The sequence below is a fragment of the Solea senegalensis genome, linkage group LG13 (assembly GCF_019176455.1).
Source record: "Solea senegalensis isolate Sse05_10M linkage group LG13, IFAPA_SoseM_1, whole genome shotgun sequence".
Classification (NCBI taxonomy): domain Eukaryota; kingdom Metazoa; phylum Chordata; class Actinopteri; order Pleuronectiformes; family Soleidae; genus Solea; species Solea senegalensis.
Window position 1 is genome coordinate 13,054,994 of NC_058033.1, and position 27,989 is coordinate 13,082,982.

General features: G+C 41.1%; 1 protein-coding gene and 1 long non-coding RNA gene across 6 annotated transcripts; both read left to right on the forward strand.

Moving 5' to 3' along the window:
- The first annotated feature begins 7 nt into the window (after positions 1-7).
- usp25 (ubiquitin specific peptidase 25) lies at positions 8-27,989 on the forward strand. Of its 5 annotated transcripts, none has more exons than XM_044041975.1 (26): positions 8-214; positions 5,769-5,846; positions 5,978-6,122; positions 6,870-6,993; positions 7,422-7,584; positions 8,782-8,868; positions 10,589-10,726; positions 11,462-11,538; positions 12,092-12,165; positions 12,784-12,935; positions 13,790-13,917; positions 14,022-14,117; positions 14,278-14,442; positions 15,469-15,707; positions 15,866-15,936; positions 16,046-16,301; positions 16,615-16,893; positions 17,665-17,804; positions 18,868-19,041; positions 21,491-21,586; positions 22,512-22,690; positions 23,265-23,343; positions 23,466-23,545; positions 23,809-23,932; positions 25,993-26,185; positions 27,757-27,989. In XM_044041975.1, exons 1-26 carry the CDS (start codon positions 173-175, stop codon positions 27,927-27,929), a joined length of 3,552 nt encoding a protein of 1,183 aa, XP_043897910.1. In that variant the 5' UTR covers positions 8-172; the 3' UTR covers positions 27,930-27,989. The 5 variants fall into 5 exon arrangements, with proteins under 5 accessions (XP_043897910.1, XP_043897913.1, XP_043897911.1 ...); XM_044041978.1 differs by having other exon boundaries at positions 16,046-16,274; XM_044041976.1 differs by having other exon boundaries at positions 11,465-11,538.
- On the forward strand, positions 26,192-27,468 carry LOC122779529. The gene is made up of 2 exons (XR_006361577.1): positions 26,192-26,420; positions 26,520-27,468. It is a non-coding gene; the product is annotated as an uncharacterized LOC122779529 (long non-coding RNA).

Below are 27,989 nucleotides of genomic sequence, written 5' to 3' on the forward strand. Positions count from 1 at the left end.
GTTTTCATGCCTGCTGACGCTCTGGGATAGTCACTCTGCTATGGCGCCCATGATGTCGCTGGTGAAGGAGGGGACATCATAGCATTGTGTTAAAATTCGCGTCGCTGTGAACTACTCTGTGCGTTTTTCTACCCTGGATTAATTTAATTACATTTTTATTTGTGAACCGGCCATGACCGTGGAGCAGAATGTCCTCCAGCAGCATTCACAGAAGGTAAGCTTACATGAGCTAACTTGCTAACTTTAGCTTCACTGCATAGTTGCATAGTTTTAAGACTAGGCAGTTGCAGAGTGTGATATCTAGGACTATTATTAGCTGTGTTGTCTTTAAATTGTTGCATGTGGGTTACGGGTCTGACGTAGGTAACGGGAGAAATGCAGCAGCGAGTTAACGTGTGTATGCTAGGCCCCATCATTTCTCTTGCGCAAAGCGTTATCCAATGTTTTGCTAGCTGTTAGCCAGTGGTAGCTAACGGTATCACGTAAAGTTGGGTTTTACGAAAGCGTTGTCCTACGGCGTCAATGACAGCTGTCAGTACACGCCAAACACAACAAACAATAACGACGCCTCGCCCGGTTGCGTTAGTGTAGTCTGTCAGTTGTGTCGTCAATTGTAATAAAGCAGGCCAAATGGCACTGACAGGTTACATTTTAATGTTAAATTCGCAGTATTTAATATGAGAAGTCTATTTCCTGAGGCGCTGTACCAAATACATTTCACTCTACGTGCTACCACCATCTATAATATTTAGTTTGAAGTGTGTATCCGTGTTGGTGTGTTCAAATGTTTCCTGTGGTACTCATCACATATCTGATATCTTTGTTTACTAAGTATGGCCAGCGGTGTGGGTACCAGCTAAGCTGAGCCTGGGCGCTTGGCGGGGATTTAGTGGCCTCCTAGCAAGCCAAGTATGTTATGATTCATAACGGCTAAAGCAGATTTTTAGGTTACTCTTGATAGCAACGATACTTAACAAGAGTGCACTACGAGTGTTGCTTCAGTTTCTTTGGCTCTTATTTGTGGGATTTCCAACACCATGCCCAGCACTGTACAGCTTTGTTTACTTGTGTAACCACTTGATTGAAGTTTGTAAAACGTGGTTAAGATGTTTGCTTTGCTCGTCCTAATGAAAAGAATTTACCGTCTTTGCAAGTGTTACATAATCACCCATGCCATTCGGTGCCATTGTCGCTGTTGTGTAGCACATGTTCACTGTGTTAAACCAAGCTGAACACATTTCATTTAATATGAATCCTAATAAAGAGCTGTCTGATTTACGTGAATATCTGGTGGCACATCATGGCAGTTTCAAGTCTGAAGGCAATAATAAATGCGTAGCCTCTCATTAATGACTCAGTGTAACACTAACCTTATTATGCAGTGTGACCTTTTCACAAGCCAAAATAAAGTTATGATTAACACCCATGGTAATTAAGATGCGGTAAATATTGACCACTACATTTTTGCACAGTTTTGACATAGTACATAATATGTATTTGTACAAATAATGTATTTGATGATACAGTATTTATGACAGAATGCAAAGCTGTTTCGGTCTGGACTTTTTCAACATTAGGTAAATAAAAACTGGCATTTTTGAGTGTTCTATCCACAGTTGTTTAGCAAATATTTGGAGTTTTATTGCTGCTACCCATTTGTTATTGTTGTTGCATTTGCTTCTTGTGCCATAAATTGCCCTTTTTCCAGTGTGGTGAAATGCAGAAGTTAAATTTAAGAGTCATTATTTTTATAACACCATTATTTTATTCACTGGCTCTGTTTCCATTGCACTTTTGCACATTCACCTTTTTATATGAACTTTTGCAACTCCCTCAAGAGTAAAAACCTCAATGCAATAAATGATTAATTTATTTAAAGTTGTTCTATTTTCATTAAGGTTTGTGGGATTTAGTAATAGTCATTGCAAGTTGTGCTTCATGAGTGCAGGGAGTGGTGCAGGTTTTCATGTAATGACCTGTGGACAGTGAGATGAAATTCTGTTGAGGGAATCCTAATCCTACTTGTGCAGTTTGTTTTTGGTTGTAACCATTTCACTTGCACATTCACTGGGAATGCATCTTGTTTGTGAGGTGCTGTACAACATTAATAGGTGTTATTCAGAGGCTGTCCTGTAATTTGCTCATGACCAGTGTGACAAACAGCCGTGCGAGACATGTCACATGAAAATGAGTGTTTTTGCATGTCCGTTCTTTTGGTTGACTTGGCACAAGTCTGTCACAGGTTTAATTTTCCTCACACTTAAGTGACCCAGCCAGCAAGCCTTCATTAGGCTGCGTCACTGACCACCTGTCATTTTTATGGTTAGTTCCCTCGTTGGCTGAAACTTGGCAAAAAGTCATTGTCACTATACCCGTTGTAAAAGCCTTTGCTAAAGAGGTCTCTTTGGTTGAAGCTGTGTTACATTTAAATTAGCTCTGATGTTTAGGCTTCCACAGTAGCATTTGTCATTCAGCACTATATCTGACATGTCTGGGAGAACTTCCTCTAATGGCGCTTTTCCACTATACATTAGCACCACTGGGCTCGACTCTACACAGTTTGGGAGGGGTCGTCATAGCACTACTGCAGAAGTCGTTGTGATTCGGCTCAGGTCGTAAAACAAGGTTTTGGTTGTTTGACTGATCTTGTCACTCAAGGTCAGGCAACTGTTAAAGTTTTAAAGTTAGTTGCAAGGATTTGGTGAAGTTAATTAGGGCAGCATTGATCATTTGATTAGTCAATTACTAAATTGTCAACTGTTCCGATAATCAAATTGTTTATTTATTTATTTTTTTAATAATTAAAACAAGTTTTCTGATCATTCAGCTTGTTAAATGTGAATGTTTTCTTTTCTCTATATAACAAAGAAATCATTGAAACTGATTAATTTTGGGTGGTGGACAAAACAAGACATTGAAAACATCATCATGACAAGGTTTGTGCAAAACACTGATCCACATTTTTCCACATGTTCTGACATTTTATGGACCAAACAAGTACTCGATTTATCAAGGAAATAATGGACAGATTCATCTTTTATGAAAATAATCGTTAGTCGCCCTAAGCGTAACATTACTGGAATGTTTTGTAACATTCATGAGATGTTATTTTAGTTATTAAGTTATTTGCTTGAGCGTCTTCTTTCAATACTTTGAAATTAGTTGCCCAGTTAGTGAAAATGGAATTTGTAATTCAAATGTTTGGAACAGTGACAGTGTGCATTCAATTTTAATTAACAGTATATTCTCCCACTTTATTTCCAAGGCACATAAAAAGATGAACATGCTGACGGGCACAATGTTCTTTGTTAAAGTCTGTGACCTGTATAATCTGTGTTTATTTATGTCTTGACAGTAGAGCAGGGTGTCTTGTTCTGGGTGTGTCAGGCAAATGACTGACACAAACCACTAACACATTTCTGTCTTAAAATTATGTCTTGCCCGAATTTTAGTTTGCCAGCTTGGATGCTCTAACTATGCTCTGGGTTGTGAACTTGAAAAACTATGCTTACTACACTTCAGTTGTATCATAACTTGCATGCAGCATCTATGACTATTCGTTCACATACATTGGTCATCCAGCTGTTTTTTAAATAAAGTCTGTAATTTCCAAATCACTTATTATCACTCTAACACAGATATTATGTTTAGAGGTAATGACAGGGATTCATTTTATCTCATTGTAAACAAAACGTATGCGGCAATGATGTGTCAGCATTAGGGGTGGGTCAAAATATCGATTTGGTGATATATCATCATCCTTCCTCATGCAATACAATAATCAATGCCATGGCAAATATACATATTTAGTAAATATACATACATAGTCCCTGCCAGTTTCACATCTCGCCGGGTGTCGCTACTTGATGTCTCCTCGCGGTGACACTGCTGAACTGAATGAGGGGTAACTTGCCTAATTGTCGGAAGTTGCCTAATAATAATTTCTCACTTTGGTCAATTAGTTGGCCCAAGATTGGATCTCACTTCCTGGAACTAAATGCACTTACACACAAGACGTCATGTTTGAGAGAACAAAAGTAATGTTTTTAACAGGTCTGACTGTACAGATGTGTCCACTGTCAATGTGTTTGCATGTCCAAATCGCCAAATCAAAAGCACTACTCCCTCTGCTGTCACATGCAATAAGATCTTAACCATTAATGCAAAAAAGCAATCATGTGTTCATCAGTGTTGATATGGTAATGGTGGCTACAAATAAATCAACTTATCGATTTAAGAATATTGTGAAATTTACAGTAGGCCTGAGGGTATCGGTTGAGGAGGTGGTCTTTAATGCATGCTGAGGACAGATTGCATTCACACAGAATGTGGCCATACGGTATGCGTTCCCAAACCATCTCCGAATGCTGTTTTTTGATGGGATCTGAGGACGCGTTGAGGACAGAGTTGGTGCTTTCAGACCTGAACTCAATGCTGTCCACTTGTGATAATACCGCTCAGGATGGAGGTTAATGCCAAGTCTAAACGGGGTCTATTTTCTCAGCTAGATGAGTACTTCCTAGTGCACTTCAGATTTGTTCACCCATTCTTCCACATTCATTGTGCAAGTGATTACACTGCACAAGAGCAAAGTAACAAACCTGTGCTGGGTGAAAGCCTGGATCGTTTGTTTGCTACTGCTGCCTTATTGTATGACATGCTCTCGGGCATGGCTGGTGGTTTTCATTATCTTTGTGTAGAAGCTCTGGCTCGTCATTAAAGTCTTGAAAATGAACTGTGATGTTGACAGTGTACAGCATTGCCATGGATGTGCCATGCAGTCAGTCTTTGGTTGATGGAAAGAATCTACAGGAACACCAATTAGTTGTAAACCAACAAAGACCCATGTGATGATGAGGCACTCTTTTCCAATGCCCGCTGCACCTGTGAAACTTACTGTATAGTAGTCTGTGTTCCTTTCACTCAAGACTTAAGAGTTCTTCCTTGTACACTGACACTAAGTGCACTCTGCCTTTATTTATAGTGCATTTATTCAAGCTGGGCATTGCAGGTTGTTCATATTGTTACGACCACGCAGTCCAGCTGGGTTTGACATTGCACTTAAGATAATAGAAAACAGGATTTGAGTGAGACAGAGCTTTCGATCTGATACTGTATTAGTTCCTTAAACCCAGGTTTGACATGAGTGGCAATTTCCATCCATTAGATATTAGCTTTAATGCTGTTGATAAGGATTCTGTTGCTGTTGATACTGGTCAGAGTTTGTTTGCTGGGTAGAGTGTTTTCTCTTTTTACCTGTGGTGTTTAGCCAGATGCATTCAAATGCTTGTTCTATAAATGCTGACTTTGTCAAGACTACAGTTTGACAAACAAAAAAACAAACAAAAAACAACAGTATATATGATCAACATGCAAATTTAGTGCAGTTAATTTCCAGTAAGGCTGTAATTGCAATTATTTTTATTATTGGTCAATCAAAAATTAACCATTGTAATTATAAAATCAAAAATTATGAAAGGTACGTATTTTCATTTCCTCCTGCTTGATGTGGAGTATTTAGAATGTTTTATTCTTTCTCTACCTCTCCTGTAGCCCTTGAGCGGTTATAATGCGTTTTGTAATTCAGTAGGATGTCATCGGATGATTAAGAACATAATGTTGTTTTTGTTCAGTATTGAGTTGAAATGTTGACTTTTCACACTGCTTTGTTCCTCCTGTGTATTGCTTAGCTTTTCCTCTTTTTCTGAACAATTTACTCACTCTCAACCTTTTGTGTCCTTCTCTCCTCTCTTGCTGTCAACAATCAGCATCAGCAGACTCTACTAAACCAGTTGAGGGAGATAACAGGAACCACAGACATCCAGCTGCTTCAGCAAGCTTTGCAGGTACACTGTGTACACATTAAAAACTAATATCAAAGGTGATGCGTTCACACTCTGTGCACACAAATTGACACTGAAATGGGATTGAAGTTGTAGTGGAGCGTTGGAGTTTAATTTCTTATTTTCAAATGCAGGTGAGCAGTGGAGACCTGGCTGAGGCTGTAGCCTTTCTGACGGAGAAGAACGCTAAGGTTCCTCAGCAAGATGAGACGACCTACTACCAGACATCCCAGGTGGCCAGTGATAGATATATCAGTGTCGGCAGCCAAGCAGACACAAGTGAGTAGTTCACTTAAACCTTTGGCACAGTAGTGTCAGATAAACCATATGAGCTTGTTTTTATAACAGTCTGTAAATTGTATTTAAATTTGAATGCATGTGAAGTAAGATTATAAAATAATTATAAATGTTTAAAGCACCTTTTACATACATGTAAAAGTAGAGTGTGTAAAATAGAGCACCATTTGTTTATTTCCCCTCCAAATCTGTTGGAGAACCTATGGAGCCTTTATTTGCCTTTTACTTTTTCCAATTGTGGGCTATTGTAAAAACATGGTGGTCCCAAACGGTGTCCACCGTAGAGCTGAACTGGCTCCTGATGTAATTAATGGGCTGGAAATAATGATTATTTCCATAATCGGTTAATCTGTCAGTTATTTCCTCGATTAATGGAGTACTTGTTTGGTTCAGAAAATATTGACTGTTGATTTATTTTTTATATGGAGCAAATAAACCAGAAAAATCAGAAAACGTGTTTTAACTACTAACACATAGTTGATTATTCATTTAATAATCGATTAATCGTTGCAGCTCTATTTAATTATAAAAGGCTCAGTCAGGGAAAGTGAAAAACAATAATTCATATAAGTGACTTTAAAAACTATAATTATCTGATCTTCAATTTCTGGCAAACAAAAATAATCTTAATACATTCTACAAACTGGACTGGACTTTTAAAAGCAAACAAAATGTGAAAAGGTTTTTGTATATGTCCCTCAAGTGTTTGTATGCTCTTTTTTGATGCAGATGTCATTGACCTGACTGGGGATGACAAAGATGACCTGCAGAGGGCCATCGCCCTCAGTCTGGAGGAGTCGAGTCGGGCATTTAGAGAGACAGGCATCACTGATGAGGAGCAGGCCATTAGCAGGTTGGCCTTAATGCATTTCTGACTATAAACAAACATGGCACGAAAATCTGAACTCAACGTCTTATCAAACACTGAAAAACAGTGACCTCCCTGATGGACCTAACGAATGTCCACACTCACTGCCTGCTTTGAAAAAAATATCCTATTAACACTTGAGTTGTAAAATGCTGACTTGTTGAACCGTAATGGAAAAAGAAATAGTTTACCGTAGCTACACTGTCAAATCAAATGAATGAAGCTTTATAAGTTTAAAAAATGGTGTGCAAATAAATCAAACAGAATCAGTGAAAAGGAGTTTAAAATAAAGGTATGCAAGCTGTTGAATTGTACACAAAGCAGGTCATTCTGTAAATGTGAGACCATTTTTTTTGTGGAGGACATAAATGATTTATTTCCCATGCGTTATTTGCCACCCTCTCTTTTTTTAGAGTGTTGGAGGCCAGCATTGCAGAGAACAAGGCGAGTCTGAAGCGTACCCACACAGAAGTATGGAGTGATTCACCCAACCCACATGACAGGAAGAGGATAGATAACTGCCCAGTGGGGCTGAAAAATGTTGGCAATACCTGCTGGTTCAGTGCTGTCATACAGGTGGGCACAAACAAACACAGATACTGCTGGTGGTCCAAGACCAAGTGAACGTCAAATGAAACCCTTTTCTTCAGAGCTCATCATTTATTGTTTTCTAAAAGGCTCCCCCACCTACTTTCCTCAGTTATGAGAAAGTTAGACTTTTGCAATCCTAGCATTCCTAGATGGAGTGATCAACAGTTTAATTTGGTGCAGACATTCTGACTTGGTTTCTTTTGCACTGGTGGAGTCAGTGGTAAAATGTGACTGGAGCTGAAATATGCCAAATGAACACTGGATACATCATCACATGGCTGGCTGGCTTCAGTGTAATTTAACCCCTAACCTTGAGGAAGAAGGCACTGCTTGAAATGTGACTCCACTTCACATACAAGAACAAGAGTAAACAACTTTCTCTTTTCATGATAACACATTTTTGTCGATTCTTGTCTTCGTCCTCTCACACAAAACAAAAAAGCACACTGAGCTTAAAGCAGTGAACGTAGTGATAAGTGTTAAAATGTAAAAATGTTGTTGAATAATTAATGTAACAAAGTCACAACACTGTTTTTTTTTTTGCTTGTTAAATAAGATGAAAAAAAACATTTTGTTCCCTTACCTACCCACATCTCCTCAGGGTGTTTTCACTCCTTTCATCATATGATACTTATTCCACATAATTAGAAAACATCATATTATAATATTATAATAATTATAATCTTCAATTTTGGTGGCATGAACTAGAGTTGTCTGAAGCATGTGAACAGGTTGTTATTGCCAGAAGGGGAGTTTTTATCTAATTACAGAGAACACAAGCACATCATAAAAAACCTTTATCCTCATAAGGAAGAGTTAAAAGCCAATGCAACTAACAATTAATTATTTATCTATTACTAAATGGATTACAAGCAATAATTGGTTAATTAGTGTTAGCATATGAAAGCTATGTGGAAGATGAAGATATTGTAATTTTTATGTTTACAGCATTTTCTGCGTTTGTATGAACAAAACAACTCATTGGGAAAGTGACAGACTAATCTAATTAATCAGTATTTTGAGAAATATGATTGCAAGTTTTTTCAACATTATTGCTGTTGTGAGTAGAACAACCTATTCATGAGCGTGCCCACTCTGCAGTATAACAAATCATTTTAAAACAATGTCCGTAGCCCTTCTGCTGTTACTAACGTGTCTTATTTATTCCTGTTCAACTTGAAGTCTCTGTTCAACTTGCTGGAGTTCCAGAGGCTGGTGCTCAACTATTCTCCGCCAGCCAGAGTCCATGACCTGCCTCGCAACCAGAAGGTGAGAACCCTCACTTGTTCTCATAAAGGAAATGAACAAGCACAACCTCAGTCAGAGTGTGGTATCTTTTAATGCTTAAAACCCCCAGATACCTTCGTCAAGCCCTGTTTCCACCGAGTGGAATTGTTCGGCACATATGCATTTTTTTGCATTTCCATTAGGAATAGTACCAAAATAACCAGCCCCAACTGTTCAGTTTTTTTGGCACCCTTCCCTTGGGGTACAAGAGTAAAATGGTGTGGTAAAGTCATGGTCAAAGACGTCGCTCCCTCTGTTCTCATACAAAGCTTGACGTCTTGTAGAGACAAAATTCAGGAAAAAAGAACTGCTGGATGTCCTTCTGTTGTTGCCTGTTGTGGCGTTTTCTGTTGAGTCGCGTTTGTTGTCATCGCACCGGCACAAAGTCACACTACGTATGTTGCCGAGTTGAAATGCAAGCCTGACCCAAGGGCTACTTTTCCATACCGTACCATACTGTACCATAATGGAAACACAGCATTAGTGACCTTATACAGTCTGTATCATAGCTGTCCTTTTATAGCTTATCACAACCAGCAGTACTTCAGCTGTAAGGGTCTGACCCTCCTCGAGCTGTGTTAACATTCAGCAGCTGTGTGATCTGGCCCTAAGGTCACTGGAGCTTAGTGTTGGTCCCCGATAGTTGACTTCACTCACTGCCTATAAGCTTCAAGAAGAGCCAGCTGCTGTGAAATGTTTTTATAAATCCTTCATGTTTCTCCACCCGGACAAAAATGAAAATACAGACAGGCGGTGTTTTGATGCAGCCTGCAGTTTGAGATGCTGAAATGTGTCTTGTTGTAATCACCGCTACATTGGCAGAACAGTTGTCCGTATGTTCTTCCCTGTCCGTATTTTCTCTTCAGCATGCGCTCACTATAGAGTTAGCAGGCTGTCTCTAATCTGGTTTAAGCCTCAGTGGTGGAAGTGTGGTTTGGGGCAATCATCTGAGTTCCATCCATCCTAATCACTTGACCTTTTGCTTTTGCTAGAGCTTAGAGTCTAATCTTTACATCACCATGTCTGCGGCGCTACCATTAAAAAGTCATTGCTAATCGTCTTCAAGGTCATTCCCCTTTTCCATTCACATTACCAAATTTGCCAACAACAAAGTGCTGTAGCACTTACTACTGAAAATACATAGGTCCAATTCTGCTTTAAACTGGTAAAAAGGGTCAGCTCAGTGTTTGTCCTTTTACCAAGTTTGATAGCTACTGGCAATTACTTTAAAGCCAATGTTTTCACTGGTGGCAATAGCACCCCCTGCAAATAATAATACAATTAAACTAAGCCATCACTGGTACGTATATTTTGTGTTACAGTTAGAAAAGCAGTCATTTTTTTAGAACTTTTATAGAACTTTTGTTTTATTGCTGTTAAAGAGAATTATATTGTTTCCATATTTACAACCAGTTGTAGATGACAACATCTGTAGCAGTACTACTTAGGTGTGTTTGCTACAACAGTTAACATATAAACAATGTCGATTTACTTTCTCTAATTTCAAATCTGTGCATTTAAAAGGCTTGATCTGTTTTTTTTTTTAATTGAAGACATTACTTTTAAAACCACAGCATTGGAAAACTAGACTCGTATGTTCAGTTCATAATTGGTGCATTCTCTTCCTCTCCCTCTGAGATGATTGACGCAGATTTGATTGCAGTTTAATTCACTAAATTGCTTATTGTGTTACATTGACCAGGAGCACAGGAACCTGCCCTTCATGCAGGAGCTAAGGCACCTCTTCTCACTCATGGTGGGGTCCAAGAGGAAATATGTGGATCCGTCACGGGCTGTGGAAATCCTCAAAGATGCGTTCAAGTCCAGTGAATCACAACAGGTAACAGGTTCTGCCACAATAGATGTTTTCTGTGGGATTTTGTTGCTTTAAAATGTTGCATATAAATCGCTTATTATTGTTATTGCTTACAACTATGGGTCATTGCATTTGTCGTTTTTATCTTGACTAGTACGGCTCAGGGGCACAATGAATCAATGATGTAAGGGGTGGAAACCCTTATTATCTGGTAATATGCTGCCCCCTATGTGTTTGGAGTATTAATTAGATTGTTGTCCATTTGTTACACACTGCTGTAAGAAATGTGAGTGATTCCTGTTGAACCTCATGTGTCAAATGTATAGAACCTCTCTATTCTTCTCCTCATGTAAGCATTTGCATTAACCCAGTGTCTCTGCAGAGGTTAACTGAGGCCACGCCTCTAGCTTCTGTACTCATCAGTCATGTCGTCCCTCTGAGTAATAGTTGGGTTAGAGAGGCATTGACCTGAATTATCGGGTGACGTTGATGTCCACGTGCGAGTGGCCTTTGGGCATTCAGGTTCCCTTTGAAGTTCAACAATCTGTGAATGCCTCGTTTAAAAGTCGTCCTCTCTTATCCAAAGCTCAATGACTATCAGCATTTGACAGACATAGCATTGATTTGCCTGATGAGACTTTTTCGCTTGCAGGTGCAGTTAAGTCCCATAGTTTGACACTGTGACCCCATCATGTTCCAAGCACAGTACTGTAATTGGTCATGTTGTATGTATATCTTTATATGTACTTTCCTTTGCAGCAGGATGTGAGCGAATTCACCCACAAGTTGCTGGACTGGTTGGAGGATGCTTTCCAGATGAAGGCGGAGGAAGACAGGTAACCACAGCTATTGGTGACCGAGGAGTGAATAAACATACAGTTAGGCCCCATTCAGACCTGATATTCAATAGATCCAATCACATACAGAGGGGTTAAGTGTGACTGTTCACACTTAGCATGCAAAAGAGTCACCTGAGTGAATCAAAGCAATACTCCAGGGTTAACATTATAAATTAGTGTCTATGCGCTGATAAGTGTAAAGTCTTTAATTTCATTAAATCTATAATAGATCAGAGGACTGTAGCTCTGTAGGAAGTTGTTATTTATGCACCCTGAAGACAGATTGGGTTCATATATTCTCAGTAATGTAGGCAGTTTTTGTTATCAGATCTTAGGATGCTTTAGGTGCTTTCAGACCTATTCTTAATACTGTCATCATGTGACTAGATCACGAAGGACGGGTTTTTAGTACCAGTTCTAAAAGGGGTCATACAAGACAAGTTTCTGTTGGTATAAGCGACAAATTCTCAAGCAGTGACTCAAATGTAAGTTTTTTTTGTATATTTGACTTTAACCAGTGCATCATGACACCACCTCTGTTTGATTTCAGGGAAGAGGAGAAGCCAAAGAACCCCATGGTGGAGCTTTTCTATGGTCGCTTCCTTGCTGTGGGTGTCCTGGAAGGTGAGAAGAGGTGTTAAATTAAAACCGGTAATGAGAAAAAGTGCAGGGTGCCGAAAGAATTAGGGCGAGATTAAGTATTAGGTTGGTCTGATTACAGCAGCCAGAACACAAGCGAGTTCTTGCCCCTAGTAATGAAAGGTGACCTTGTCCTAATGAGATGTGGTCCATGTAAAAGAGGCGAGCGGTTTGCATTGATCGTGGAAGACCTTGACGGTTGATTGACATTGCACTTATTATGCATGACAACACTGGCCCAGAGCCACCAAAAGCTGAGCCAGTGGACTCTGCTGCTCATAAAATGACCTTAATGCCTCATCTGCATGTCCGCTAGCTACTCCTCTCTGCTCCATTTTTTTGGGGTGGGTGGTTGTGGGGATCCTCTTATCGTGGAGCTCTGGGCAGCCATTTAAATAGTTGTGATTGAATGGTGCTGAACAACTGCAAATCACCTTGGATGCAAATGAAAATGAAGTACTTATTTATTTATTTATTACGTATTATTGCTTTTGTTTTTCTTGTCTTACATTTTCCACTCATGTGCAAATGGTCTTTTATTTAGCACTGTCCATTTTATCACTGCTTATTTGTTCTCCTCCGTGTGTGCGTGTAATTCAACAGGTAAAAAGTTTGAAAACACAGAGATGTTTGGGCAGTACCCGCTACAGGTGAATGGCTTCAAGGATCTCCACGAGTGTCTCGAGGCTGCAATGATCGAGGGTGAGATCGAGTCCCTGCACTCGGCAGAGAACTCCGCCAGGTCTGGACAAGAGGTCAGTGTCAAAGAAATTGTTGTGATCCAGTATGTTTGGTTTATTTCATCCTCCAATGAACATGTAATGGTCATGTGACCAAGGATTTGGGGTAGAGGATTGAGTCTTTGCATTTCTATTAATAGTATGTGAAAGTGCATAATAACAGATTAATCAAATTATTTCAGTGTTATTGTTACATTCTGGTACAACTTAACCTTCGACATGCAAGACATGTCGAAGGAAGAATAAATCAAGCAACATGGATTATATACGTGTACATAGATGCATGTTAATAAAGTAATTTCACTACCTATCATTTGCACCAAAGAGACGGCTATAAGGTTAAACAATAAGGGATTGTGTGGTAGTGCCTCTCTAAAGGGTTCACCGTCTTGTCCTTTGCTATTCTGAGATTGACCTCTGCTTAGCCATGGCCTTGCCCACACTGTCTCACAGCAGCTGGGAGTAGCTAATTAACAGGCAAGTTCACAGATGGGTATGGCGCCTAACCCTCCGGTAAAGCACCAGGCATGAGCACGAGGGGGGGAGTATTAGACACAGAGGAGTGATGCTCCGTTCACATCATACAGGCAGACAGGGTTTCGAGTCATGGAATGACTACTCGTACCAGTGGACCTGTCTCCTTCACTGTAGTTCAGTTTTCTTCTTCTTCTCCTCTTACGGAGTGGAGATAGATGCTGGTTAGTTATATATTATATTATATAGTTATATATATATATATATATATACATATAAAATATAAAGTCAAAGACAGAAATCACACAAAAAATCTTCTTAGAAAACTGAAAATAAAGGAGGAACATATCTGTATTTTAACATATAAGAGATAATCTTTAACTTTTGTCTTTCAGCACTGGTTCACAGAACTCCCTCCTGTGTTGACCTTTGAACTCTCGAGATTTGAATTCAACCAAGCACTAGGGCGACCTGAGAAGATCCACAACAAGCTTGAGTTCCCCTCTATGCTCTACATGGACAGGTGATTACAATGGTCAACAACTATAGAATCTCTTAACTCCTGCTGTAAATGATAATCCATCCAAAGTCACTTTGAAACCTCTGCTGTGGTCTTTGTGTGGGTAGGTACATGGACAGGAACAGGGAAATCACTAGGATCAAGAGGGAGGAGATAAGGAGGCTGAAAGAGCATCTGACGCTGCTCCAACAGCGACTGGAGAGGTACTGCTTGTTCAACACTGCAAGTCAACCACAGTCATGCTCAGTCAGAGTAATTTGTCACTTAAAATGTGCTCCCTCATTATGCCCTCCTTATATTTCTCTCTCCCTCGGCTCCCTTCCATCTATCTGACTCCCGCCCTTTCCCCTTGTTCCTTCTCAGGTATCTGAGTTATGGTTCCGGCCCCAAGAGGTTTCCTCTGGCAGATGTCCTCCAGTATGCCATGGAGTTTGCTTCCAGTAAGCCTGTGTGCACTTCCCCAGTAGACGACATTGACTCATCTGCACCTCCCGGCGGCACAACAGGACAACCGCTGCCCCCGCCAAGGCAAGTTGGCTTGTGGCTTTTCTGTCTTCATGATTTTCTGTTGGTTTCAGGAGCAATGACGGAGAAACAATTAAAAACAGGCCGTGTAATAAGTAATAATAATGTGTAGTAATGTAATAAGGTTGTTTTTATTTGCACGTATCAATGTTTTGGTAAATGGAGTACTTTATTAATCCCAAAGGTAAATTGAAAGCTGAACTCGGCACACACTCTTCACTGCGCCATGTCACCATTGCATGTTTCAACATGATGAGCAGCTCCTTGAGTTTTTTAAACGTTCCCACATCTTAAATCTGGGAAATTAGAATTCAGAAGACCAAAACCAAAAAAAGAAGCACTATAGGTGGCAGTGTTATTAAAGTGTAACTAAACCTCCTCTTCTGGAGCTAAATCTGCCCAATGCCTGCTTTTGAAAAAATAAAAATAAAAAAATATGCCAAGAAGTGGGCTGAGAGCTGAATGAGGGAGAGTGCAGAGCAGAAAGTGGAGTTGTCTGGTAGTTATATCTGTCACTGGGTTGTAGCTGTCTTGTAAGGTACTGCACACTCGCTCCAGTGTTTAAAAAACAGGGAGGGGTCTAGAACAACAACTAGACAATTAGACAAGAGAGTGATGAAAGAGTACCAGTGACGGAAGCATGAACTAAAGTAGCCAATGGCGTAATTTGAATGCAGTAGTTGGTGTTTGACGAGAGAGAGGCAGAGGGTACGCAGATTTTTATTGCAACATTTATCATTTAGCCCATTGAAAATAATGCCAATCGACTGTCAACATGGCAATTAAAGTATTGAATGTTGAGTGGGAGGATCTTTCTAGCGTCATTCAACAATAAGATATTGTTCAGACAAGTGAAAACCATATTTAACCCTTCAAATACAGATTGAATTGCCTGATTATTTGATATTTCTTTATCTATGAAGAAAGGTAGATTACTGGTTTGTTTGTAGCAGCCTTGATCGGAGCCCATGCTGCATTCCCACTGCACATAGTTAAAATTTCTTTACTGTGTTTTTTTTCATGCTGCAGCACAGCCGAGCAGGACCCTCTGCCCCCCCTAGAGAGCTCAGGGTCTGCTTCAGCCCCCACCACAGCTCCCACTACAGCCCAGCAACAGAGAGTACCCATTCATAAACCCTTTACCCAGTCCCGGCTTCCTCCCGACCTGCCCATGCACCCTGCTCCGAGGCACATTACCGAAGAAGAGCTGAGGGTGCTCGAGGGCTGCTTGCATCGTTGGAGGAGTGAAGTGGAAAATGACACCCGCGGTAGGTGTATCTGTCTCACGATTGCGTCTCAAAAACGCTCGTCTCTGTTATAATTCCTTCAGCATGATTTACCTGTCAATCTCTTTGTGAATAATACCGCTGGTGTGAACATTAGATTGACACGGACAAATGAAGTGTAATGATTTTCTTCCCATCAGATCTTCAGGGCAGCATAACCAGAATCCACAGAACCATAGAGCTAATGTACTCCGACAAATCTATGATGCAGGTGAGCTGCAATTTTCTGTCATCGCTCTTATTTTCAGTACTTATAGTGCATATTTTCAGTAAGCCAATAACATGTACTCAATTTTGAATGTTTGTGTTTGTTGTCCCAGGTGCCGTACCGGCTTCATGCAGTGCTGGTCCATGAAGGCCAGGCCAATGCAGGCCACTACTGGGCTTATATCTACGATCCACATCAGCGCTGCTGGATGAAGTACAATGATATCTCTGTTACCAAGTCGTCCTGGGAGGAGCTGGTCAGAGACTCATTTGGAGGCTATCGCAACGCCAGTGCCTACTGTCTCATGTATATCAACGACAAGAAGCCCTTTCTTATAGAAGGTACATGTGGACTGAATGTATCACTAAGTAAGTCTTCTGAGAGGTGTAAATATTGATTCAGTCATTGTTTATTGCCAAACATTAACGTGTATATATAAAAGCTAAATATCCTGCACATAAAGGCAAACTCAGCATTAGGGCTGAGTATTTCTTAAATTGCACCATAAAACAGTTTAACGTATGATTATTAATGTTGACTGTTTGTTAAAATGGAACTTTGCAAGTCTGGTCAGTTTTATGTGTTCTTTCCTCTACGAAGCTCTCATAGTAATTTCTGTCTTATCAGCTCAATCAGGCGGTGATGTCATGTGTAAATTCTCCCTCCCTGTTGTCTTTGCAGAGGAGTTTGATAAGGAAACAGGACAGGTTCTCAGCGGCATGGACAAACTGCCCCCAGACCTGAAGCAGTATGTGAAGGAGGACAATGAGCTCTTTGACAAGGAGGTCGTAGAGTGGGACACCTTGCAGGCCCGCAAGGCCCAGCAGGAAAAGCTGGCGTTAGCCGCAGCTGCAGCCGCCGCCGCTGCTGCTGCTGCTGCTTCGGCAGCATCCAGCACCTCCACCACTTCCTCCTCCCCTCAGCCCATGAGTACTGAATCCACCACTCCAGACAACACAGGTCAGAGTAGAGAAGAATATTACATTAACAATCAATGCTTTTGTAGTGGTTTGTTTTATGTGCAAGAGGCAGACTTGAAACTGTTGCAGGGAAATTACATTTAACATACAATTTTGATATTAAATTAAAACATCAATTGGAAAACGAGGCTTGAGCCTTTATTTGAGTTTACATGTCTAGTCTCTAAATTATTTTCTAAATCAATTTTACACAGGAAAAGGTGTGTGAAAGCAGGCTTGATTTTGTGATCAAATTTCTTGCATGAAATTGAAGTGTGCGACATGCCAACAGTATATAATCATGTTTTTGAAAGGTAACCGGAGATTGCTGATCACCTGCACTGAAAATTGTGTAGCGTGAACAAGGCTTTTTATATTATAAAAAGATTGCAAAATAACCTTGAAAGTAGATGTGCAGTTTTAGCCACTCCCTTAGAAACATTAGTGTTTTTAATATCTCATAGTTAAGATTCAGTGTGGGGTTCACAACAGCTCTCAGGTGCTTCATATTCTGTATTATGATAGACAACATGGTGTGATGATTGGTAAAGTTAAGCAGCAAAGTAATCGGCATGTTGTTGCACTGTAATTTAACCAAACCTTTAATGAAACTCATTTTATTCTCAGGGGCAGTTATCCAAAATAAAAGCATGTGTTATCATAAAATGCTATGATTGATTTCTGCAGTCATGTGGATAATTCAACACAGATGGAACAGAGGAACTGTCTTTGCTCTGTGTGTGTCTTGATGTTGTCGTTGCCTCCTTTGTAGTTCTCCAGCAGGAGCCAGAGTACATGGAGCAGCCGTCTCCCACCAATGACTCCAAGCACCTGCAGGAGGACACGGAGCGAGCCATCTCCAGAGCTGCTGCCGAACAGGAGGAGAGAAGCCCTGAGGCTTTGTTGAACGCTGTATGTAAAACACACTCAAAGACGCACAGTTTGCCTCACTCACACACACACACCGAGTCATTGTCACTGCATCGTGTCTATCTTTTTAGGCAGCAGCAAAAAACTGTGATGTACCTGTGGTATTATTTTATTTAATTTGGTCATCCAGAGTAAATCTCAAGAGACAACACTTAGAGCTCAGGATCAAATGATGTTTATTGTATGAGGTGTTATTTTCTAAGTTTTAGTTCAAGAGAACTTAAAGGATGCCATAGTATTGCAATTAAAATATGAAAGGTAAACACTGAGAAGGTTTACTAAACGCTACAGTGCTGTGGAGCTTAGTCTGTCACCCTAGTATAGTGTTTTTCTTATCAACTAATTCCCTGTTATGGTTTCCAGTCACTGCTAGTACAACATCACCACAGCGTTTCAATAAAAGCTGCCATCAACATGTGGAGTGTTTACCAAAACATAAGTTCACGAGTAAGAAATTAAATTAAGTTATTTCTTATGAAAAAAACACTTGAATCAGTGATTCAATTGGCGAAAATAGTTGGCGATTAATTTAGCCCTGAACTTAAGCAATGTAGTCTTTTGCTGCCGCGTCTCCCTCTGAACCAGGTTTAGAGGATAGATTTGAGCTCCGGAGTTTGTCCAACATTGGAACTGCATTAGAAAGGGAGCTTTTTTCCTCTGTAGAGAAGGAATAATTACAAAAAAAAACCTTTCATTACACATCATACATGTATGATTCGTAACATATGATGTATGAGTATGATAAGAGGAGCTTAAACAAGTGTGAAAGTATCCTTTATTCCCTATTATGGGCAAATTAAAGTTTCCACCATTTCCTGAGCTGTTCCTAGTATTACTAAAGAAGTTAGTGATAAGATCTGTCAAGTTAAGTTTTTCAAAGTCAGTGTCAGCAGAGTCAGTTTGAGGGAAACCACATCAAACAGTTCAGATATTAAATGAATTTATTTGATGATTGCGATATTTTCTTTCCACTCTTATCTAACGTTCCATGTCTTTCCATCGGTTCTCTCTCCCTCCTGTGTCATCTGTCCATCTGTCTCTACAGTCTGTCCCCTCTACCACTTTCCCTCAGCCTGAGATCCAGGTGAGCAGCCCCTCCTCTCCTCCTCATGACCTGGTCATGGAGGATGGTTCCCCTGGACAGCGCACCGTAGAGGTGGCCATTCCTCATGTGGGGACGTTTGTCATTGAGTCAGAAGAGGGGGGGTATGATGATGAGGTAGCGCTCGCCCTGATAAATCCTCTCTCCCTTCTTTGTGCAATGTGCTGAGACGCCTGTGCATATTTCATACAGGGAGTGGGAGCTTCATTGCACATTCGCATGGTTCGACACTAGATTGACACTTTATGTGGACTGACTCCTCTGGGTTGGCTTGTGGCTTCAAATTATGCGACCGTCGTCTTTCTTGGTGGTTCTGTTTGACCCTGGTGTAAAAAGTTTCCTTTTTTTCTTGGCCAGTCTGCATCTTGGCACAGAGGCAAGTTAACTAGGAGCTTCTGTCTTCACCTGAGTCACAGTTAACTGAAAGAAAGCCAAGACCACGGTGTTGGCATATGAATAAACTGTTGAATATTTCATGTCAAATATTTGATAAGAAATTAAATTAAAATGAAATCATATCTTTCAGTAGCTGAATATCAGTATGGCCCTGTACTGAGCTGGTGTTAATATCAGTTTTGTGTGACACCTTCAAAAGTGGACAGATCTAAGTACAGTTTTTAATTTTTTATGGTTCACATTGAGGACATTGATCAGTTATGACAATAAATCAGGTAATTGGTTTTTTTAAGTGTGTGTAAAGCAAAAAAAATATATCTCTTATGACTTACTGCCCAGGAAAATATGGTTTCAAAGTAAAATTCAACATTATCTGCTCTCAAATGCTCCAGGTAATGTCTAAGTGTGCTCTCACCACAATTCAAATCTTAGCCCTGAACTTAACTAGTTCCTCCGAAATGAGGTTCTGTCTTATTAGGACCAGGTTTTTGTATCCTAAACAGATAGGAGCATATAGACACAGACACATACATGCTTAAATGGGTACCAAAGCAGTTGAATGTTGCTGTTGATAAATGTTAGTACTGAATATAAACATTGGCTTTAGTATTAAACCTCTTGTTCAACAAACGTGTAGAGAAGCCATATTTTCACCATTTTGATGACATGCGGTGCACAAACACAGAGCTGGTTCAGCTACACTTCTTTCTCCCACTCGTTTTTACACATTGGGAAGAAGTCTGACATTGGTTTGTTACAGTACAGTACAGTAGGTATTTTTTTGTGTTTCCATTAGGTATAGTACCAAAATAACTAGCCCCAACCTTTCTATTTTTGGCACCCTTTCCTAGCTCCACCCACGTCAGTCAGGTGATTGCGAACACCACTCCCGCAGTTACTCTATTCTAGCTTGACGTCTTTTTGAGAGAATCAGCTACAAACTGAGCAGTAAAAAAAAAAACTAAAAAACTGCTGCATGTCCTCCATTGTTGTCCGTGATGTTGACACGATTAATGTTGTCGTCACACCGGTACAACGTCACGCTAAATGGCCACCAGGCACGGCCCACACCCCGCCTAACAATTAAAGGTACTGCTCCATTCCAAACTGAAACCTCACCATGATGGACACACAACATAATGTCACCACCACAAGGCTGTATATGATTCTTTTAGCTGCGTAACGTGCCCACTGACCTGCTACAGTTTCATAATGAACACCAAAAATACTTACCATATAGCGTGAAATAGTCAGACGAGTTAAAATTACTGTTTGGTAGTGCACTTTAATTAGTTGGGAATACAGATTTTAGAAATTCCCTATTCCTAACATTCAGTTTGAATCAAAAATTTTGGACTTACTCAGGACCATTTAAAACAATGTTCTGCTATTAATACTTCTATACTAACATTCAACATTTTCTGCCATTTTCTCCCATTGAAAATGAATGGAAGCCTTTAATCTGAGCTGTGGGAGGAGTTGGCAACCAAACAATGTCAGAAACAGGAAAACAATTCCATGTGGCGTTACAGCTCCTGGAGTTGGCGACCAAAAAGGGTAATAAAGAAACTGAAAACAATAGTTGGAAGTACTCAGCCTTCCCAGCTGCATTTTCCTGGGGGAATATGTACACATGTTCTCCTTTGCATATCGCATGGGCAAGTCGGGTATGATCATTGAGAGTGGTCACTGGAGACAGACTGAACCACCAGATATTCTGTCTCATAGTCAGAGCTGTCCACTAGTGATCGACTCACTCAAAACATATGTTAATCCAGGTCTGAACGGGACCCACTGTGTGTTCTTGTGGAATAATAATCATTAGTGAAAATTCCAGCCTGTTGCCTCATGTCCCTGCATTTCCACTGACCTGTCATATGGCTGCCTTGGTCCCCCCCAACCCCCCCCGCACACACACACACACACACATATATATACACTTTCCTTGTGCGGGCTGTGCATCATGCCATTGAACCCCAACTGGCTTTGTCTCTCTGTCTCTCAGTCGTCACTCTAACCAGTGCATGGATTGCTGAGTGGTGCCTGGCATGCCCCGTCTGTGGTATGCTTTTACCGTAGCGCCTCTGACATAACATGGAGGTTGGCCTTGTTTAGTTTGTCCCGGTGGACCTTGTTGTTTTGTTTAACATGGTTCCTGCTTCCTGGGCAGGCGATGATGACCCCCAACATGCAGGGTGTTATAATGGCCATTGGCAAATCCAGCAGCGTATATGAAAAGAATGGGCCTGAGGCGGCTTTTTTTAAGGTACTCCACATCTCTCATTTACCGTTCCTCATTCCATCTCCACTCCCATGTTGTCTTTCCCTTTTCATCAGAGTTTCCATGTGTACTTTCTTGTCGTATACAAAAAACAACAACAAAGCACTGTTTTTACAGCAGCATTAAGTCGCTGTTACAAAATCCTGAGTCAAATTCTACAAAAATGGAATGTCATAGTTGTTGTTGTGCAATGCAGACTCTAAACTGCTTACCTTGGCAGGGACACATTAGATAATTGGAATCAGCCACATCCACTCAATATCTGCCTCTAACTTGGTGTAAAAATGATCCCATTGCTATAGTCTCAAAGAAAGTGCTACTGGAAGTAAATACTGAAAAGAAACTACACAGTTCTACATGAACACTTTTAAGAATTTATAACGGGTGGGGGGAAAAGACGTCACTTCCTTTTTTAATAATTAAATTGCATGTGTATCACTTTTCCAATAATGAGAAAGAAGACAAGAGTAAGTAAACGGGTGTTTTACTTCAATATTTGACGTTATATAATACTCAAGTACCACTCGTATGGAGATAAGTACACCCACTGCCGGGATTAATGTCGGCATCCAGCTGTGAATATTACTAATTGAATCCATATTTCACTAGAAATAGTGGAATCTTTGTTTGTTTCCAGCATGTTATTGTCAGCAATGATTCAGTTCAGCACTTACGGACTCGCTCAGGCAGTTTTATTTCGTCCTGCCGTGTATTTATCTTGTGGCGTTGGGAGTTCACTGGACCAGATCCCATTCAGTGAATCTGAGCTCTTGCAGCACTGATGATTTAATGCAATTGCGTTGAGTTACCTTTTAGGATTTGTGCAGTTAAAAATATAAATAAATAAATAAATACGACCCATGTCCATTCCACCCCAACCTCAGTTTTCTCCCATTTTGTCTGTGCTCAGGCCATAAAGCTGGAGTACGCTCGTCTACTGAGGTTTGCCCAAGAGGACACAACACTCGAGAACGACTACCGACTCCAGCACATCATTGTCTACTTCATCCAAAACCAGGCACCCAAGAAGATTCTGGAGAGGACTCTGCTCACACAGTTTGCCGACAGGAACCTGGCCTTCGATGACAGGTAGCTCAGACATTTCTAAAACTGTTACTCAGTTTGACCAGCAGAGGGTAGCAGAGACTTTTTTTTTGATGTTGTGTCTTCATGGTCTGTGTCTCATCTGGACAATGCTTTTTAACTACAGCTCTTTTTTGATGCGTCTTCCCTTTGTCTTTTGTTCAAACACAAACCCTCAGAGACAAATGATTTTTATTTATAACTATAACTATTTTTATTTTTTTTTATTGCTCCCTGTAAATATCAAGCTTCTCTCCCCAGTACCGTTGCGATGTCCTTGGACTGTGTTGTGCTCCGTACAATCTCTTAAAACTTTTCAACTACACTTGTTGGCCTCAATCCATATTCATGAGAGGAAAAATTGATTTCTCCCTTCTCCTCTATTTTGAGCGGCATAATTAGATTTATGTGTTCATGTGGCCTCAATAGGAGCCTCCGGAGGAGTGTTTCACTTCTCCTCTCAGCTCTAAAGAGTGATTCATTAGGCCATGTTAGGGCCTCGGGGCAGGGTGGACTGTTTCATCTCCTGGAGTAACTCACAGTGACTCACCATCTCATCGTATCCCCCACTCCTCCATAGATGTAAGAGCATTATGAATGTGGCACGTGCCAAACTGGACCTAATTAAACCCGAGGAGGTCAACATGGATGAATATGAGGTCAGTAGTGGACTCTTCTGGTCTTTATTCATCTGAATTGCATTCATTTCTGTTGTTATGATGTAGTGAATATTTTAATTTTCCAGTATTTGTGTCATTAAAGTCGTGTTTGTCTTCGTCAGATGTGGCATCAGGACTACAGGAATTTCCGAGAGACGACCATCTTCATGCTGACCGGCTTGGAGTTCTTTCAGAAGACAAAGTACGGTGACACCTTTGCAGTTGAACTTGTTCAACTTGGGAGTTGCACATTATTGTTTTTATTGTCCATAGCAGCCAGTAAGTGGTGAATTGTCCCCTGTAGAGGGCAGCAGTTCGCTGCCTGCGCGGCTCCACAACTTTGTGCAGTCGGGTCATCAAGTTTATGTCTCCTCTAAACGGTTCACACTCACAAGTTCTCAGTACAACTTTGATACTCATTTATCGGGACATAACATCTGCGTGTCAACATTGTTTCCTCTGCAGTTACGTGGAGGCTTTGATGTATCTGATTTACTCGTATCAGTACAACAAGGAGCTCCTGTCCAAGGGGCTATACAGAGGTCACAACGAGAGGCTCCTCGGTCACTACCGTCGAGAGTGTTTGCTGGTGAGTTTCATTCACACACAAGACAGTTTATCAAATCAGCGGATGTTTTTATTCCTATATATCGTATTTCAGTTTGCTTTGATGCCACAAACCGACCACAGAGAGGCTCTGTTGGGAACAGAAGCCTTTTTGTCCCCGCCGTCCTTCCCTGTGATCATCGTCTCTCCTTTGTCACTCCCTTTCCTCCGTGTCAGACTTCCTCCCGCTAAAGTGACTCAGCAAAACTCAAACAGCCAGAGATTTCCCCCCTCAATACGGAGCTGTGCTGCTATAATCAAATTGCTTTTGCTGAGATATTGCATTGGCTTTGCTTTCTGCCCACAAGAGATTCCGCTGAAGATTTTTCATCTGATACTGACAGATGAAAACCTTGTCAGCGTTGTGATGTGAGCCCCCTTTTCATTTCTCTCCCACCAAGCTCCAGGCTGTGGTCTGGTATCATTGGTTAGGGTTGTGGGTATTTTGGTCCGATCAGCCTTGTACTGATCTTCAGCAGCCCCCTCGCTGCTGCACTCAGTAACCTTACACCAGCATTGTGCTTATAAAGTAATCACTGGAGTGGGAATAGGAAGCAGGAGGGCCGGCGAGTGTAAACACATTACCATGAGACACAAGCGTGTCCTCAGCTAACCTCAAACCTCAGCTCTGCACAGCGTGATCGGTCATCTCAGATCTCTGGCCAGGAGTTCTGGCTCCGTCCGCTCAGCTGTTTACCTTCAGCTCTTGTTTTAATTGAAAACACTGCTAACATTGACACAGTTAATGTACTTGGATGTTTTGCGAATCCAGCGCCGCAGTCACTGATTCCAAACTGGCTCGCAAAAAAAAAAAAAGAGGGAAAAAGAACGGGTCGTTTCCTCAGAGAGAGGAGGTCAGGGAGTTTGTCTGTGACAGCAACAGGTTTTCTCGCCAAGAAGAGGAAGAAAAGCTTGTATCTACATGCATGCAACATCAGGCCCCAGTTAAGCTCTAGTGGCTGTAGGATTACTGTTTTTACTGAGGCCATTGAATACTGTATTTATCTATTAGAACAAATGGAAAACTTGACTGGAAAGAGCAAAAACAAGAAAGGTAGAACGTAACAATGAAGCAAATTTTTTTGGAGCATAAACAATTACGTCAGATAATGCGGACGCACAAAATCAGCTAAGTGTTTTCTTGGACGAAGGTGTGTTCGTCATCCTCATTTCCTCTCTGTCACAATCTTTTTTTTTTTTACCGTTGGGAAGCCGCAAAGTGCAACATGACCTTGGTTTCGCAAACTGCGAGGTACGTCTCCTCAGAAGTGCTGCGGAGACGGCGTGAGGTGAAAGGGACAGGTGAATGCCAGGAACAGGAAGTCAGTTGTTATTGTTTTGCCCGCTCTCTGCAGCGGTGGCTGTGACACAGCAATTAAGGTGCACTGAAACTCTCGGAATTTCATTTTCAGCAGCTGTTATCAAAACTCACACTGCTCTGAAATGCTAATAGTTAATTAGGCACATTTTTGGGGATGTCGCTGCTTTGTCCACATGTGAACAAAGTTTGGCTAAAGGCCACTTACATTCCCCAGAGCTTTGACTGTTATATAATTAAGAGTCCGATCATGTCCAGATTGTGCTGAGCACAGGTCTGCATGAACACATTAGAGGCCGCTCCTCAGCTGACCCACAGGTTATTTTTACAATAATCAGCATCCATACATTGCTGGTTTTTAAGCCACCACCTCAGTATTTACCCTGATTTGTCATAGAAATAAAGTTTTCTAATGGTTAAAGTCCTTTTTCATGTTACAGGAGTGTATATAAAGCTTCGTTTCACTCGGCTTTGCTTGTCTTTGTTTCTTTCTCTCGCTGTCACTCATGCAGACACATGGACTGTAGACACATCTACAGTCATACTCATTTAAAACCAGAAATATGTCACAGTCACAGCCAAGTAGCACTTTAATGTTGTGTATGAACAATCCTACTTGGATCACCGAGTATGAATATGGATACCAGGTCTCAACTGAGCCTAAGACAGAATTTATCAAGGACATACAAAATCCCGTAAATGTTTGTTTACGCTTCCTTCCGCAGAAATTAAACGAACAAGCGGCCGCAATGTTTGAATCGGGAGAAGAACCAGAGGTGACCACAGGGCTGGGAATCATGAATGAGCTGGTGGTGCCCTGCATCCCTCTGCTGCTGTTCCACGACGTGGAGAGAGACCTGCTGGCCGTGGAGGACATGAGGAACCGCTGGTGCTCGTACCTGGGCCAGGAGATGGAATGTGAGTTCCCTGAGGGAGCAGCAGCAGCAGCAGCAGCAACAGCAGAGTTTGCCTGCGCGGTATTTGTGGGGAGTGAAGTCTTGGGTTTCTAGAACATTCCTCAGTATTGCCAGAGATCACAATAATCAGGCCACGGCTCAATTGTTCCTCCTGGTTGTGTGCAGCGTTTTCACTTGCTCTGGGAGAGATGAGGTTTTATTTTTATTTTACCTCGGCCTCTGAGAAGTTAAAGAAGGTATTACCATGTACATATAGTGCTCTTTTATTGTGACATAGGAAGTTAAAGAAGGTATTACCATGTACATATAGATTGTGACATAGGAAGTTAAAGAAGGTATTACCATGTACATATAGTGCTCTTTTATTGTGACATAGGAAGTTAAAGAAGGTATTACCATGTACATATAGTGCTCTTTTATTGTATCGGAAGACGCAATGATACAAGACAAATACAGCTATGCCTTTATCCACTTTTGAGCTAAGTAAACCGTTATAATTTAAAAGAAAACACCCAGAGATCACAAACCTTTGTAAAGGCCACATAGTTTCCCACAGTACAAAAAATATTTTGAGTTATGCTGCTCACAAACAGTTAACAGAGGTAATGAATTCGGGTCAGTCGGGGTTTCATACATCACAGAACAGCCAGAGCCTCATCCTCTGTGGGGTGAGTTTTCCATATTCTCTCTCTCTATCGCAAACCTTTGATAGCAGTTTGTCTGTAGTAGTGCTTGGAACTAGTTTATGTTAGTGACGCCCACCTGCGCTGATATCTCACTACCTTTCTACCCGTTAAATATAAGTGTTGATAAACTGCTGTGAGGTTAACCTGAAATATTCATATTTTATTACTGCTGTCACGTAACCGCTGACGAGCACCAGATTATGAAAATAATCGTTAGTTGCAGCTGTAGTTTGATGCCAGTGATTTCCAAGCCGAGTCGGCTACTGTTAGTCAGAGCTGGTGAAGTAGAGTCAATTTGATCTGTTATTGTTACATTTTCTTCCTCCGTATCTTCAGAGTTGGTTTCAAACACGTCCGTGTGTAGTGGAAACAGAACATGGGCAGAGGTTTGTGTGTTTTTTGAGCAAAGTCTGAACTGTAAGCGAGGTGGATTTACAGTTTTTTACTAAATTAGGTAGATGTGTACATCCTAAGATGAAGCCGACGCTTGTTTTTAAAATGGAAAACACTTGGAAATGTGCAATATTAGGAGATTAATAAACCAGCAAGTCTGTAGTCGATCAAAAAAAAAAAAAAGTCTCCTGGTCGGGCTAAAGAGGATTCAGCTTTTATCTGCACATTTCATTATCAGTCCACAGAGAGAACGTGTTCTCTGAATCCCTGGCCTTTGTTCAGGAAAAAACCACAATGTTATCACTCGGACAGTAATTCACCAGAGTCTTAGTCCTGTTTCTGTTGTGGAACATGCTTTGAAATCACTCGTGATATCACAGTAAAAACATTTTCTCTGTACCGTCTGTGTTAAGTTATCAGATCGTTAAACGACAGTGTGCTCGGTCAGTGCAGTTTAACCGTTGACTGTCTGTGCTTCCATCCCCGCTGACAGCCAACCTCCAGGAAAAGCTCACCGACTTCCTCCCCAAGTTACTGGACTGCTCGACAGAGATCAAAAGCTTCCACGACCCCCCCAAGCTGCCCACGTACTCCACTCTGGAGCTGTGCGAACGATTCAGCCGCATCATGGCCGCGGTGGCCAGGACGCCCACAGAGGAGAGATGAGCTCAGAGGAGACGACGAGACGACGACTCTCCCCCATTTTCACTGACCCGACCCCCGGGG

Coding starts and splice junctions, on each gene's coding strand:
- usp25 (XM_044041975.1), top strand. CDS start 173: ATGACCGTGGAGCAGAATGTCCTCCAGCAGCATTCACAGAAG. Junction 5,847..5,977: donor TGCTTCAGCAAGCTTTGCAG/GTACACTGTGTA, acceptor TTTCAAATGCAG/GTGAGCAGTGGAGACCTGGC. Junction 7,585..8,781: donor GGTTCAGTGCTGTCATACAG/GTGGGCACAAAC, acceptor TTCAACTTGAAG/TCTCTGTTCAACTTGCTGGA.